Source organism: Oryctolagus cuniculus, chromosome 3, assembly GCF_051225735.1.
Source record: "Oryctolagus cuniculus isolate XC-2025 breed Fujian yellow rabbit chromosome 3, ASM5122573v1, whole genome shotgun sequence".
Taxonomy (NCBI): Eukaryota; Metazoa; Chordata; class Mammalia; order Lagomorpha; family Leporidae; genus Oryctolagus; species Oryctolagus cuniculus.
Genome location: NC_142869.1, coordinates 9,438,647 through 9,452,270, shown reverse-complemented (window position 1 = coordinate 9,452,270; position 13,624 = coordinate 9,438,647). Strand labels below are relative to the sequence as shown.

The following is a 13,624-nucleotide window of genomic DNA, read 5'->3' as shown; positions in this document are numbered from 1 at the left end:
TAAAACACTTGGATACATAAAAATGCCCATTCTAGTATTGCTTCTAATATAAAAAAAATGGGTTATCTGTCTATTGATAAGGGTCTGATGAAATAAATTAGGGAGCCTGTATAGAATGGAAATATCGTATGGTATCAAAAACTTGGGGTAGATCTGAGTAAGCCAACATATGGGTGCTGGTTCGAATCCCAGCTGTTCCACTTCGAAGCCAGCTCTATGCTATGGCCTGGGAAAGCAGTAGAAGATGGCCCAAGTCCTTGGGCCCCTGCACCCACGTGGGAGACCCGGAAGAAGCTCCTGGCTCCTGCCTTCAATCAGCACAGCTCCTTCCGGCCATTGAGGCCATTTGGGGAGTGAACCAGCAGATGAAAGACCTCTCTCTCTCTCTCTCTCTCTCTCTCTCTGCCTCTCTGGAAATCTACCTTTAAAATAAATAAATAAATCTTTAAGAAAAAAAAGCAGGATATATAGAACAATCCCATTTGTAGGGCAGAAAACAGAGATTTATATAATGACTGAATACATCTAGAAGAATATATGATACATGGTTATGGTGGTTACTTATGGGAGTGAGCTCAAGATGAAAAAGAAGACTAATATATTTTATTTTTAAAAAAATCTTGGTTTATACAAATGTAAGAACCAAAGAGCCAAGTAGCCAGCCTATGCATGTAGCGCTGATGGCTGTCTCCAGCCATTACCAAATTCCATCGATTTTGAGATGATGCCCATGATGGCCATTCCTACTCTTTTTATGACTCTGAGAGGAGAAAATGTCTGCTTGCTTTGGCTTCTGAGAGCTCCGTACAAGCCTGCACAGTGATATGCCGACTTGCCCTCAGATTGTAAGCTCCTAAATGTAGGGGCTGCTTCCTAATCTTTATCCTAGGCACTACCTCCAATGCCAAGGAGACCGATGGCTAGGGCCATGTGTCCTTAACTGCCTCCTCCCAAACAAGTACCACAGGCAGGTTGCCCTTATCCATTGAGGAGGAAGGAGGGGTGAGAAGGCCCGTCAGCTGGGAGCCCTTACAAAGCCCATGAACAGCATCTAGAACGAGGAGGAAGCTTTTCCCAAGCAGCACCGTCAGACTGCTCCTGCCATGAACAGACCAAGAAGAGAAGACCTTTCCAAGCTGGCTGTCTAGCATTTTCCCAGACAACCGCCAACATGGCTGCACATCAGCTCTCCATTCCACTGCCCGCCCAGCAGAGGCCTGGTTTCAGTGTAGCAAGTCCTGACTATGACATTTTCAAACTGCTGCAAGTTCACCGTAAGAGAAGACGTAGCTTGAAGCAGCCTGGGATGTTTTTCAGATTTTCCTTTAAGTTCATCTTCACTGGACTTCTTTCCAGGCACTCGGTGGAACTTAATCCACTTGAAGACACTTGCAGACATAAATGCAGAACAAATTCACGTCTGCTTTGTTTTGTAAAAACGTTGACACAAAGGCTCTATTTTCTGATAGGATTCTGATGCTTCGCCATGAAGCACATTTTTGGCTGTGTGAGTAGCGGTGAACTCTGGATGACATCTGAGAATCCTCACCCTGGTGGAAAGGCTGGATTCGGACACCAGGAGTGGGCGCAGCACGGTGGAGGGCAGGGGCACTCAACAGGGGCTTGGGAGGCATGGTGACCCACACTGTCCCCTGGGCCTCACCACCTCATATTAGAGTGGGGAGCAACAGCCCTCTGGTTACCATCGGCACCCTCTTCCTGCTGAAGAAAAATGCAATATCAGACAACAGCAGACAAGCTGCCAGAATACTTACGGATTTCACAGTTTGCTCCCACCCAGCCATGTGGGCAGTGGCAGGTATAGCCATTGGGCTGGTCCAGGCAGGTTCCGGCATGATGGCAGGGGTTACTGTCACATTCATTTATATCAATGTCGCACTCGTCACCTAGGGAACACGGAAAAGTGGCCATGAGATGGCTGCGCCCACGGCTCTCATCGTTTCTCTAACAAAACAAAGATCTAAGGCTAGGGGTCACGACCTTGCACGATGGAGCCCAATCTGCTGTTTGTATAAAGTACAGAACTCTCAGAAAATTCCAGACAAGGGATCTTTTACTCCAGTGAAACTAAAATAGAAAAAAAAATTAGCAGTAATAAAAAGAATTCCTCCTTTACTCTGTTTATCCAGTTAACCACAGCCGATTCCCATGTCTGAATACATTTTTTGAGGTTGATCAGAAGATTGAACTGATTTTATTAGAGAAGAAGTCTGATTTTGGATCCCATCTGCTGAATCTTGTTATTTATTTTTCTGAAACTTCAGAAAGCCAAAACCTCATAGCTTATGATTATTTTGTAGCCAAGTATTTGAGTATATGAGACCAGACATTTGAATCTTTTCTGGAAAGTTCTAGGACATAGTTGGGAGCCTTGCCTGAACCAATTATGAAAATCCACCCTTCTTTCCAAATCTCTCGACACGCTTAGTGGTGGTGAGGGGACCAGAAATGCTAAGAACGAGCATCCAGCCCCCCTCACAAGACAACAGTCATGAAGACAGTGTGAAGCCAACCCTGACATAAATTTCCCCGGGAAAAGCTGCCCTGAGAGAGGCTCACACACATCCTTCCGCCCTTCCCCCACATGGAAGATGCAAGCTCAAGCTCCTGCCCAGTGTTTCTGGGCATCCTTGCCAATCTCAGAGACACCCCAAGCACAGAGAGATGCCACTGGGATCGAAACTCCTGTTTATGGGAAACAGCTTGCTATCAAGAGTTACATGAAGGCAAGACAAGTACTGCAGGATTTCACTAAAAAAGTTGCTCTCACAGAAGCTGAAGAGAACGGTGGTTATCAGAGGCTGGGGTGGGCAGGGAGCAGGGAAGGATGGGGAAAGGTTGATTGACAGATACCAAAATAGGAGGAACAAGTGCTGCTGTTCTGTTGCCGCCAGGCGACTACAGATGATAACGTACTGTATACACACGTTTTAAAGCCAGAAGCATGGATGTTGAATGTTGTCACCATAAAGAAATGATAAACATTTGGAGAAATAGGTATGTTTACTCTGTTGTGAACATTACACAATGTATACAAGTATGGAAACATCTCATGGCAATCCATAAATATGTATGAATTTGCATAAATTAAAAGTAAAATAAAAGTTTTTCAAATTCTATCAACAAAACCATCTTCAAGTGGTTTTCTTTTTGTTTTTTGTTTTGTTTTGTTTTGTTTTGTTTTGTTTTGTTTTGTTTTTGACAGGCAGAGTAGACAGTGAGAGAGAGAGAGACAGAGAGAAAGGTCTTCCTTTGCCGTTGGTTCACCCTCTAATGGCTGCCGTGGCCGGCACGCTGCCGCCAGCGCACCGTGCTGATCCGATGGCAGGAGCCAGGTGCTTCTCCTGGTCTCCCATGCGGGTGCAGGGCCTAAGCACTTGGGCCATTCTCCACTGCACTCCTGGGCCACAGCAGAGAGCTGGCCTGGAAGAGGGGCAACCGGTACAGAATCTGGTGCCCTGACCGGGACTAGAACCCAGTGTGCTGGCGCCGCAGGCAGAGGATTAGCCTATTGAGCCGCAGCGCCAGCCATCAAGTGGTTTTCAATCCATTTGAGTCATTATAAAATGAGCACACTTCTTAAATCTAAAAGCACCATGCTAAAGCTGCAGAGGATACTTCGAGTTGAGGTACTCTCTCTTAAATGGTTGAAAAATGAGAAAATAATTTTTCAACATAAGCCCTCATTTGCTCAGAGACATGTAGAAAATGAAGCCAAAATAAAACAGCTAGCATTGCTATGGTCATAGTTGAAAAAGCAAAAGTGCAAAATCAAATATTTTATCCATTTTCAAAAAGCAACCTTTCACTGCACACTCAGATAATCAGTCTTGGCTTACTTAATTGGCATTAAATTGTTTTCCTATCTGCCACTGGCTTACCTCACATTTATAAAACAACTTGTTGTCATTTGTAGATCATTTTAGAGGAGGAATCCCACCCTAACATATTTTACATTTGCGAAATTTCACACTGTATATATATTGGCACCTATTTTATTTTTAAAGTAAAATCTGTCAAATGAAGCATTTACTACTTCGAGGTCATTCTAGGTTGATTATAATTCCATAGTGTCTAAGTGAATTTGTTTCCTGCAATAAATATAGTCATTTACGTCAACAGAAAAGACATGAAATTGATTGCTTCTTACTAACCTATTTCAAAGGTTGTCATTCTATTAATGGGGTAATCACTCTGAGTGGAAAAGGGCACAGACTAAACTATTACAAATGGCATTACATGGTAGACTAGTTGAAGAGACATAAACAAGAATGTGATGAGAAATGTTAAAAGGATAAAACCAAAGGCCTTGACAAATATATACATCAGTACTGCTTTTCAACCATTTAAGGAGACAAGCTTAATTGAAGTATTTACTAAATGATAGCTTTCTTTAGCTGGCAATCTTAACACGGCAAATTCTGAAATGAGATGCCCTGCTACCTTTACAGCTAGCTACAGAAATGGTCCGACTTTCCTCACTTCTGTAGTCTGGCAAAACTCAAAAAGTTGCACGAAAGCCAATGTCAACATCACACCCTTCTAGTTCCATAAACTCTTGCAGACCCACAACTGCAGATCCAGTCTACCCACTCTGCTCCGGTTCACAGCTTCTCCAGGGAGGTTTTTGGCAAATTCAGATTCCAGGGCAGCCCAATCACATATGGTGGTTCTTCAATCACTATTGAGACTTAAACAAAATAGGCAGGAGTCCAAGATCCCTAGAATTGTCTGTCCTTGAGATCCATTCGAGATGTGGCTCTCAAGGATGTGGTAAAGATGGAGATGGTAGGAAGAAGAAAAAGTGAAGTCTTTTTGTGGACAGTTGCCAAATATCTAGCAACTATAATTCTCATTCTAGTTTTCACCACCCCAGTGTTCTTAGAGCTGTGAAAGGGATTACCTAGTATACGTTAATGATATAAAGCACACGTCAGTTAGGGAGCCAATTAGCTGGCTTCTATTTCCATAGCCTGTGTGTTCTGGTGCAACCCTAGAGTGATGCACATTTCTGATGCCTCTCAGTTTACTCTAATGACCTATCTTACAGACACTAACACTCCTACGCATCTAGATGAATCAGTCATCCCCCAACTGGCTCCCAGTTTGAAGGCTTCACGTGTCCTATGCCCACAGCAGGAACTAGGGTATATAGATGGAATTGCTAGAGAAGACTCCCAAGGATGACTGCTGTTGCCCGCCTTGCAGAGATTATGATTTTTACCATCAGTTTCATGCAAAGTGTTGGAAAATTTATTATGAATTAGGAATATATGTTTGGCTCCATTTATGTTTCCCCAATATGAATAACATCATGCTTGTAAATGAATCTCAAAACCCCAATATGCCATTTCCAATCAATATACATTTTAGCTTATTTTATTAGAACAGGTCCTTTACCTGCATATTATGTTTCTTACTAATAGTTAAGTTTTATAGATCTTTAAGCTTTGATGGCTTCAGTCAGTTCGCTTTTTAGTTCATTTGCTTACTCTTTTTAAAATTCAAGTTGGTGAAAATTCAATTACTCTTAAATTGCCATTGTCTTTGATTAACATTTGTGAAGAGAAGACAAAATGAAATTTCTACTTATCTAAGCCTGGAAATCAGAGTATGACATTTAATTCTTTTACATTTTTTCAGTCTACTATCAAATAGATAAAATATATTGTAGATATCATATTTGGTAATCTTTATGAAACTTCATAAGCATACTTATTAACTCTATAAATTTTCTGCAGATAAAACAGCAAATTCAAAAACATGAAAAAACCCAAAGTCACTGCTGTTAGTAATCCTCACTCAATAGAGTCCACACTGAAAGATATCAAGGACAACCATTACAATCATTACACCTATTATTAAATGTATGTCTCCTTTGGGCCAGGCACCATTCTGGCTGCTTTAACTATCACTCCTCCATACTTTCCAAGGATTTTGTTGCAGATTAAGTGACTCTACAACACTACTTGAAACGTCTTCTACCACAATGCAGCAATTAGAACTCCTCTTACCCTTCCCTGTAAACAACTAGCATACATGACAAAATACAGGGGGGAAGACACTCTTAAGACATCAGACAAGAGGAAACTCATGAGAACTGAGTGCTGCAAGAAGGGAAACAAAACAGCTGAGCCCACAACCAGTCTGGCTTTCTCTCCAAAGCCAATTTAGAACATATGGTTTTGTTGAATTGAGGAGAAAAAGACCAGAGTTTACAGAGACAAAGGTAGGTATAATTTGTAGGGGAGACAACTACATAAGATAGAACCAACCAAAAAATAGCACTAGAAATACCAGGATTCTTCAAAAATTTCTTATCTTTCTTTTTTTAAAACTTTTATTTAATGAATATAAATTTCCAAAGTACAGCTTATGGATTACAGTGGCTTCCCCCCCACCCCATAACTTCCCTCCCACCCGCAACCCTCCCCTTTCCCGCTCCCTCCCCCCTTCCATTCACATCAAGATTCATTTTCAATTCTCTTTATATACAAAAGATCAGTTTAGCATATATTAAGTAAAGATTTCAACAGTTTGCACCCACATAGAAACACAAAGTGAAATGTACTGTTTGAGTACTCATTATAGTATTAAATCACAATGTACAGCACATTAAGGACAGAGATCCTACATGAGGAGTAAGTGCACAGTGACTCTTGTTGTTGACTTCACAAATTGACACTCTTGTTTATGGCTTCAGTAATCACCCTAGGCTCTTGTCAAGAGCTGCCAAGGCTATGGAAGCCTTTTGAGTTCGCCAGCTCTGATCATATTTAGACAAGGTCGCAGTCAAAGTGGAAGTTCTCTCCTCCCTTCAGAGAAAGGTACCTCCTTCTTTGATGACCTGTTCTTTCCACTGGGATCTCACTCGTGGAGATCTTTCATTTAGTTTTTTTGTTTGTTTGTTTTGCCAGAGTGTCTTGGCTTTCCATGCCTGAAATACTCTCATGGGCTTTTCAGCCAGATCCACATGCCTTAAGGGCTGATTCTGAGGCCAGAGTGCTGTTTAGGACATCTGCTATTCTATGAGTCTGCTGTGTATCTCGCTTCCCATGTTGGATCGTTCTCTCCCTTTTTTATTCTATCAGCTAGTATTTGCAGACACTAGTCTTGTTTATGTGCTCCCTTTGCCTCTTAGTCCTATCATTATGATCTATTGTGAACAGAAATTGATCACTGGGACTAGTGAGATGGCATTGGTACATGCCACCTTGATGGGATTGAATTGGAATCCCCTGGTATGTTTCTAACTCTACCGTTTGGGGCAAGTCAGCTTGAGCATGTTCCAAATTGCACATTTCTTCCCTCTCTTATTCCCACTCTTTTTTTTTTTTTTTCTTTTTTTTTTTTTTTCTTTTTTTATTTTTTTTTATCTTTTATTTAATGAATATAAATTTCCAAAGTACGTCTCATGGGTTACAATGGCTTTCCCCCCCATACCGTCCCTCCCACCCACCACCCTCCCCTTTCCCACTCCCTCTCCCCTTCCATTCACATCAAGATTCATTTTCGATTATCTTAGTATACAGAAGATCAGCTTAGTATACCTTAAGTAAGGATTTCAACAGTTTGTTCCCACACAGAAACATAAAGTGAAAAATAATAGATGATTTTTTTTTAAATGATGATGAAATCAGATCAGACCTATTGTCATGTTTAATCCCAGTGAGAGTCAAGTTGGGAATTGATAGTTTCTTTTCTTTTCTTTTTTTTTTTTTAACAGAAGATCAGTTTAGTGTACATTAAGTAAAGATTTCAACAGTTTGCACCCCCATAGAAACACAAAGTGAAATATACTGTTTGAGTACTCGTTATAGCATTAAGCCTCAGTGTACAGCACATTAAGGACAGAGATCCTACATGAGGAGTAAGTGCACAGTGACTCCTGTTGTTGACTTTACAAATTGACACTCCTGTTTATGGCATCAGTAATCTCCCTATGCACCAGTCATGAGTTTCCAAGGCTATGGAAGCCCCTTGAGTTCTCCGACTCTTATCTTGTTTAGACAAGGTCATAGTCAAAGTGGAGGTTCTCTCCTCCCTTCAGAGAAAGGCACCTCCCTCTTTGAAGACCTGTTCTTTCCACTGGGATCTCACTCACAGAGATCTTTTTGCCAGAGTGTCTTGGCTTTCCATGCCTGAAATACTCTCATGGGCTTTTCAGCCAGATCCGAGTGCCTTTAGGGCTGATTCTGAGGCCAGAGTGCTATTTAGGACATCTGCCATTCTATGAGTCTGCTGAGTATCTCACTTCCCATGTTGGATCACTCTCCCCTTTATTTATTCTATCGGTTAGTGTTAGCAGATACTAGACTTGTTTATGTGCTCCCTTTGTTATTCCCACTCTTAACAGCGATCACTTTTCAGTTAAGTTTCAACACTTAAGAATAACTGTGTATTGATTACAGTATTCAACCAAAAGTATTAAGTGGAACAAACAAAACAAATACTAATAGGGATAACGTATTAAGTTGTTCATCAACAGTCAGGGCAAGGGCTGATCAAGTCACCATTTCTCATAGTTTTCATTTCACTTTAACAGGTTTCCTTTTTGGTGCTCGGTTAGTTGTCACCAATCAGGGAGAACATATGATATTTGTCCCTTTGGGACTGGCTTATTTCACTCAGCATAATGTTTTCCAAATTCCTAACAGGGATCACTTTTCAGTTAAAATTTAAACACCTAAAAATAATTGTGTGTTAATTACAGAGTTCAACCAATAGTACTAGATAGAACAAAAAAAATACTAAAATGGATAAAGTATTACATTGTACATCAACCGTCAGGACAAGAGCTGATCAAGTCACTGTTTCTCATAGTGTCCATTTCACTTCAACAGGTTTCCCCTTTGGTGCTCAGTTAGTTGTCGCTGATCAGGGAGAACATATGATATTTGTCCCTTTGGGACTGGCTTAATTCACTCAGCATGATGTGTTCCAGATTCCTCCATCTTGTTGCAAATGACCGGGTTTCATTGTTTTTGACTGCTGTATAGTATTCTATAGAGTACATGTCCCATAATTTCTTTATCCAGTCTACTGTTGATGGGCATTTGGGTTGGTTCCAGGTCTTAGCTATTGTGAATTGAGCAGCAATAAACATTAAGGTGCAGACAGCTTTTGTGTTTGCCAATTTAATTTCCTTTGGGTAAATTCCAAGGAGTGGGATGGCTGGGTTGTATGGTAGGGTTATATTCAGGTTTCTGAGGAATCTCCAGACTGATTTCCATAGTGGCTTAACCAGTTTGCATTCCCACCAACAGTGGGTTAGTGTCCCTTTTTCCCCACATCCTCTTCAGTTGAGATACTGTCACCCACATAGGAATCTGATTGAGTTCTCTGCTCCTGGTTTTGGCCTGGCTCAGACCCAGCTATCTACGGCACTGGAGTAATGAATCAGTGGGTGCTAAGTCTTTCTTTCTCTCTCTGACTTTCAAATAAGTAAAACAAAATTATAAAATTCATGAAAAATGTATGCTATAAAAAAACCTGCACATGGATTCCAGGAATTTTTTGCACCAAAATCATATTCTCATTCTATTTGCCCATGAACTTTTTGTAGTTTCCTGTGTTATACACATGGAATTTATTTCTGAATGCTGTGAATAAGTTGAAGCTCCAGGAACGTGCAAGGAAAATGAAAGAGACATAGTTCCCCAACCCACAGAAGACTTGGAAGTATTCAGATTCTCATGAGTCAGGGTGAAGACATTTTGATGGTCTCCCAGGGCATTTAGTGAAGCCATAAAATGTCACATATTAGTAATGGGACATAACCAACCCTAGAATAAACACTACTGTAGACTCACCTCCCTCAAATGGAAAAGCAAACTTAGGAAAGATCAAACAGGCTGGCAAGTAGCTTACCTGTCACAAAAGAATCTGTCACTTAAAAAAAGCAAGGCAATCAATCCAATCCATCAACAACCAAACCTACAATGAGCAGCATCCATACAAAAATTATTAGACCAGCAAAGAAGCAAGAATATGGTACCCATACCCAGAATAAAAATCAGTCAAAAGACACAGATTCAGAAATAACAAAGTATGTTCCCAAAATGATAAGGAAAACATAAAAAACAATGAAGTGAAAAACAAAATATTTAAAATTTCCACAAATGAAAAATATCTGAAATTTTTAAAAAAGTCAATAATTTGATAGCAGATTAGACACTGCAGAAGAAAATATTAGTAAAGTTGAAACAGAAACTTGAAGCTACACAAACCAAAACTCAAAGAATAGAGTTTAAAAACTGAACAGATGTTCTGAGCTGATGGAAAATTTAAACAGTTCAAAATAGATGTACTTAGACCTGGAAAATGGTGGGATGGTGATGCAGTGATAGGTGTATGATGGAATTACAGATTTAAATTCCCAGATTTGATGAAAACTATAACTGCAGAGCCAAGAATACAACAGACCCCAGACAGGATAAACACACAAAAAGCCACATCACGATCAATTTGCTAAAAACCAGTAATACAGGGAAAATCCTAAAAATAATTAGAGTGAGGCTTTGGGGTCTGGAAAGATGAAGGAGATATATTTTCCCCATACTTCCATATAAGTACAATGAAAAACATCATGGATATTACATTACAAATGAACCCAAGAAGATTCTAAGAGTTGCAGGACCAGAAGGATTGGCTGGGAACATCAGGACTCTAGGAACAACATGATGGTGAGCTCTCTGAGGGTCCTTTCAGCCTTACTTATTCCAGACTAAGTCTGGAGGAGCCAGCAATCCAGAAATACCCAGCGATGCAGAGGATAAAAGCCTGTTCTCCATGGCCAAAGAACCAGGACACGAGCAGCTCAGCAGGGCAAAATTTACAGGCAAGAACTGTTCCATTCCAGCCAAACATGGCGAAAGCAAAGAAATCTCCAAGTCCTGATGCTCTTTACTAGTAAATTCTACCAAGTGCTTAAAGAATTAACAGCAATTTGACATAATTTCTAACAGAAAAAAAAAGACAACACTTCCTAACTCATTTCTAGAAGTCAGTTTTACTTTGCTAACAAAACAAGGCAAAGACAATGTTAAGAAAAAGAAAAAAAGAAAATTATAGACAAATATTCCTTATGAATATAAGTGCTAAACAAAATGTTACAAGATAGCATTTAGCAATATATGAAAATAACCATACACTGAGAATATGGGGTTTATCCTAGGAATGTAGGACTGATTCAGTCCTTGAAAAATAATTTACACAAGTCAACTCATAAATGGCCTAAGGATAAATCACACGATCATATCAATTGATACAGAAAAAGCATTTGAAAAATCCAATACTCATTCATGATTAAATTTATCAAGAAAACAGACAAAGGAATATCCTTAATTTGATAAAGAGTATTTTACAGGGAAATGCAAATCAAAACCACAATGAGGTTTCACCTCACCCTGGTTAGAATGGCTCACATTCAGAAATCTACCAACAATAGATGCTGGTGAGGATGTGGGGGAAAAGGGACACTAACCCACTGTTGGTGGGAATGCAAACTGGTTAAGCCACTATGGAAATCAGTCTGGAGATTCCTCAGAAACCTGAATATAACCCTACCATACAACCCAGCCATCCCACTCCTTGGAATTTACCCAAAGGAAATTAAATTGGCAAACACAAAAGCTGTCTGCACCTTAATGTTTATTGCTGCTCAATTCACAATAGCTAAGACCTGGAACCAACCCAAATGCCCATCAACAGTAGACTGGATAAAGAAATTATGGGACATGTACTCTATAGAATACTATACAGCAGTCAAAAACAATGAAACCCGGTCATTTGCAACAAGATGGAGGAATCTGGAACACATCATGCTGAGTGAACTAAGCCAGTCCCAAAGGGACAAATATCATATGTTCTCCCTGATCAGCGACAACTAACTGAGCACCAAAGGGGAAACCTGTTGAAGTGAAATGGACACTATGAGAAAGAGTGGCTTGATCAGCTCTTGTCCTGACTGTTGATGTACAATTTCATACTTTATCCCTTTTAGTATTTTTTTGTTCTACTTAATACTATTGGTTGAATTCTATAATTAACACACAATTATTCTTAGGTGTTTAAATTTTAACTGATCCCTGTTAAATATAAGAGTGGGAATAAGAGAGGGAGGAGATGTACAATTTGGGACATTCTCAAGCTGACTTGCCCCAAATGGTGGAGTTAGAAATGTGCCAGGGGATTCCAATTCAATCCCATCAAGGTAGCATGTACCAATGCCATCTTGCTAGTCAAAGTGATTAATTTCAATTCAAAATTTATCACACTGATAGGTCTAAGAGTCAAAGGGTTCACACAAACAAGACTGGTGTCTGCTAATACTAACTGATAGAATAAAAAAGGGAGAGAACCATCCAACATGGGAAGCAGGATACACAGCAGACTCATAGAATGGCAGATGTCCTACACAGCACTCTGGCCTCAGAATCAGCCCTTAAGGCATTCGGATCTGGCTGAAGAGCCCATGAGAATATTTTAGGTATGGAAAGCCAATATACTCTGTCAAAAAAAAATCTTGTTGTACTCTTTTACTTACTCTTTTTCATTAATTATACTGAAAAATAGATCTTTGTAAAAATTAAGAGTAGGAATGTGAGAAGGAGGGAGGAAAGGGTTGGAGCAAGGGTAGGACACAGAGTATAGGGGGAAGCGTCAGTATGTTCCCAAATCTGTGTATATGAAGTATATTAAACTTGTATAACTTAAATAAAATTAAAACAAATACAAAAAAAGTGTATTTTAAAAACCCTACAGATGATGTTCTACTCAGTGAAAGACTGAATACTATATCCCCCTAAGAGTACAAAGTAAAAATGGCTGCCCTTATTCAAACTACTGCTAGAAGTTCTAGCCCTCAATGCAGTAAGACCATAAAAGGAAATAAAACATAGATCTAAAAGGAATAAGTGAAGCTGTCTCTATTTTATGATGACCTAGGTATCTCTGTAATAAATCTACCAAAAGAACCTCCTAAAAATACTAAGTTCAGCATGTGACATGACACAAGACAGACATACAAAAATCAATTGAATATCTACATATTAGTAATGAATATGTGAATATCAAACTATAATTCTATTTAAAATCACTACAACCAAACACATACATACACACTTACATACTTTGGCATACAAGTACAGGAAAAATATTGATAAATGCAGAGTCATATCATTCCCATGCATTGGAAAACTCCAAATATTAAAGATGCTGATTCTTCCCAAATTGATATACATATTTAATGCAATATCTATCAATACCTTAGCGAAGTCTCCTGTAGCTACAAAAAAAATTATTCTAAAATCTATATGGAGGCAAATGAACTAGAATAACTACAATAGGGGCTGTTATTATAGCACAATGGGTTAAGCTCCCACCTGTGGCACTGGCATCCCACATGACAGCGGGTTCCATTTCCTACCCAGCTCCCCACTAATATGCCTGAGAAAACAGTGTAAAATGAGTCAAATACTTGAGACCCTCATGTAGCCATGTGGAGAATGAACAATGGATGGAAGATCTCTCTCTCTGTCTCTCTCTCTCTCCCTCCCTCCCTCCTTCCCTCTCATGCACACACACACACACACACACACAA

The 13,624-nt window shown here is 39.7% G+C and overlaps 1 protein-coding gene across 1 annotated transcript in view; it reads right to left on the bottom strand.

Moving 5' to 3' along the window:
* DNER (delta/notch like EGF repeat containing) overlaps positions 1 to 13,624 on the bottom strand; it is a 423,033-nt gene that overhangs the window by 18,641 nt on the left and 390,768 nt on the right. The window contains exon 11 of the mRNA XM_008259280.4: positions 1,776 to 1,907. Within this exon, the coding sequence (XP_008257502.3) occupies positions 1,776 to 1,907 (132 nt within the window). The remainder of the gene's footprint in view (positions 1 to 1,775; positions 1,908 to 13,624) is intronic.